General features: G+C 42.1%; 1 protein-coding gene across 1 annotated transcript in view; it reads left to right on the top strand.

The window, feature by feature from the left end:
- Erp29 (endoplasmic reticulum protein 29) overlaps nucleotides 1-2,826 on the top strand; it is a 12,275-nt gene that overhangs the window by 2,787 nt on the left and 6,662 nt on the right. Inside the window, 1 exon segment of the mRNA XM_023720593.1 lies at nucleotides 2,688-2,826. Coding sequence (XP_023576361.1) covers nucleotides 2,688-2,826 — 139 coding nt within the window.

Here is a 2,826-nt window from a genome sequence, read left to right on the forward strand (position 1 = left end):
AGGCTGCAAACCAGGGGCCAGGGAGATAGCTCAGTAGAATAAGCGCCTGCCTGGCAAGTGCAGGGTACTGAGTTCAATCCCTGGTACCACAAAAAAAAAAAAAAAAAAAAAAAAGACTGCAAACCAGGAGGCTTACATAGGAAAATCACAAGTTTTGAGCAGTATAGGTGTTTTAGCAAGACACAGAAAATAAAAAAGTAAAGAGCTGGAGATGTGGCTCAGTGTAAAGGCCCTGGGTTTGTTAGCTATACTGCAAAATGATGGTGCGGGGAAGTATGGAAATAAGAAAAATATTATTTCTGTAATATTTGCCACTCAGAACTATGCTTATCTTGGGTAGCTAAGAATAGTACAGTTAACAGATGGAGGTCTCTCAGTTCAATTTCAGTGTTAGGTTATTGTGTAATTGTTAGTATTATTCCAGAATACTAACAATTGTAAATAGGTATAATTTCTTGAAGATGGGAACCCTGTGGTGTGTTTAGTTATTATTCTTAAATTTTTTGAGACAAGGGCTCACAGAATTGCTTTGACTGGGCTCCCACTTATGATCCTCCTGCCTCAGCAGTCCAGAGTGCTGGATGTGTTGTGCTTTTTATCCATGTTTTCTTCTGGGCTTGTAGCAACTGCTACCAGAGTTCTGTTCACTAGGCATCTGTTTTCAGAGCATCTGTCACACTCTAGACAGTGTGGGACTCTAGGAATTCAGCAGAAGACAGGTCAGATAACATCCTTACTTTCATAAATGCATATTCTTGTGGAAAGGATAGAAAACAAGCAAATGAGGGTTTCAGAGAGTTACTAATAAAGAAAATACATCGGAGGGAGGTGTGTGATAAAAATGAAGCAGTATTAGATAGTTGGAGGATTCCTGTGCATTGGAAGGGGACATTTGAACCATACCTTGAATGACAGAGTGGGCTATGCAGACAGCTGGGGGAAGGGCGTTACAGTCAGCAGAGAACAAATGGAAGGGCCCAGCGGGGAACAAGTGTAATGTGTTGAACTGAAACAAGGCCAGTTGGGCCAGAGGGATGTGATCTGATTTCCCTGTTTTGGGCCTCCAGAGCACAGACTTTTTTGGTGTCATTGACCATTAAAGATGACCTGTTCTGGCATCTGCCTTTGTATCCCTAGGCATTGTTAAATAGTCTTAAAAACCTAAACCTAGATGAACATCACTACATAGTAAGGAACACCGACTAACAAAAACATTTAGTTCTTTGCCTGCAACTGGAATCATGTCAGCCTGACATAATTACACACAGTGATTGCCTGTGATGAAAACCTGACCAGTGATCCCTGGAGTAGAAAGGGAAAAAGTTGTAGGAGGAATGGCAGTATTACTGACCAGAGGCAGCTTGTTAGATAAAATCTGTGCATCAGAATATCTTTGATTCCTCGGTAAGTTAAATGAAGACTTACCGTAGGAATCCACAGTTCCACTTCTACATATATCCAAAAGAATTGAATAGTGTTCAGACAAAAATGTGAATGTTCAGGGCAGTACTAGGCACAACTGTCAAAAGATAGAAATAGGAGGCCAAGGAGATAGCTCAGTAGAGCGCAAGGGCCTGAGTTCAATCCCCAGTTCCACCAAAAGAAAAAAAGAAATAACCCACATATCCATCATATAGATAAATGGTTTATTTGGTTACAAAAAGGAATGAATTACTAAGTACTACAAGGACAGAACATTATGCTAAGGCAAACAAGCCAGACCCAAAGATACATACTGTGTGATTCCATCGACTAGACAGATCCAGCCAGGTGTGCTAGCACATGCCTGTAATGCCAGCACTTGAGAGGATGAGGCAAGAGGATTGCTGTGAGTTGGAGGCCAGCCTTAACTATATACCAAGACCTTGTCTCAAAAATCCAAAAACAAACAGATCTAATAACTGAGGCAAGAAAGAGGAAGACTTGAGTAGTAAATGTTTAATAATAAGTACAAGAGTTCCCTTTTTGGGGTGATGAAAATGTTCTGGTACTAGATAGTAGTGATACTTATGTAACACTGTTAGTGCACTAAATTCTACTTTCAAGTAAATTTTGTGTTACTACAATTAAACATCTTAGCAGTTTAAGACTTAAAGATCTAGAGCTGGAGAGATAGCTCAGCAGCACAGTGAGCTGCCTCACATGTGCAAGGTCCTGAGTTCAATCCCTGGTACCAAAAACAAAAAACAAAACCCGTAAGATTTAAAGATCTAGTCAAAGGGAACTTGACAGACACCCAAGCCTTACCTTCACCAACTTTGTCTGCCCTGAAATTGCTGGGTGTGAACTGTGGCCTCTAGCCAACTCCTTTTTAGATGGTTTTATTTATATTTTCAGATATCTGGTTCAGTGTTCACTGAGAGAGGCATCCTGGGATGATGACATGCATGCTGAAGGCCTCCGTGGCCCTACTGAAAGGAACACTAGACAGGAGGCCTTGGTTTTATCTACAAGTTTGTGTATTCTGCATTGGGTTTTATACTGTATACTGTACCTTTCATTAGCGTGAACAGGTACCCAGTAGGATACTCAGTAAATGATTCGTGGGTGAATGAATATTAGATATGAGAGCTTGCCTCCTTGTAGGCTTGTTTCCACTCTGTTTCCTAAGCAGGGGCCCCCTGGGAAGGGGGATTAACCCCAAAGCCCCTGGAACACCCAGCTTGCTCAGCTCTGTGCACCCTCAGGTCATTCCCAAAAGCAAGTTCGTCTTGGTGAAGTTCGACACCCAATACCCCTACGGTGAGAAGCAGGATGAGTTCAAGCGACTCGCTGAAAACTCAGCCTCCAGCGATGATCTCTTGGTGGCGGAGGTGGGGATCTCAG

The sequence above is a fragment of the Octodon degus genome, unplaced genomic scaffold (genome assembly GCF_000260255.1).
Source record: "Octodon degus isolate 3935 unplaced genomic scaffold, OctDeg1.0 scaffold00076, whole genome shotgun sequence".
NCBI classification, from domain to species: domain Eukaryota; kingdom Metazoa; phylum Chordata; class Mammalia; order Rodentia; family Octodontidae; genus Octodon; species Octodon degus.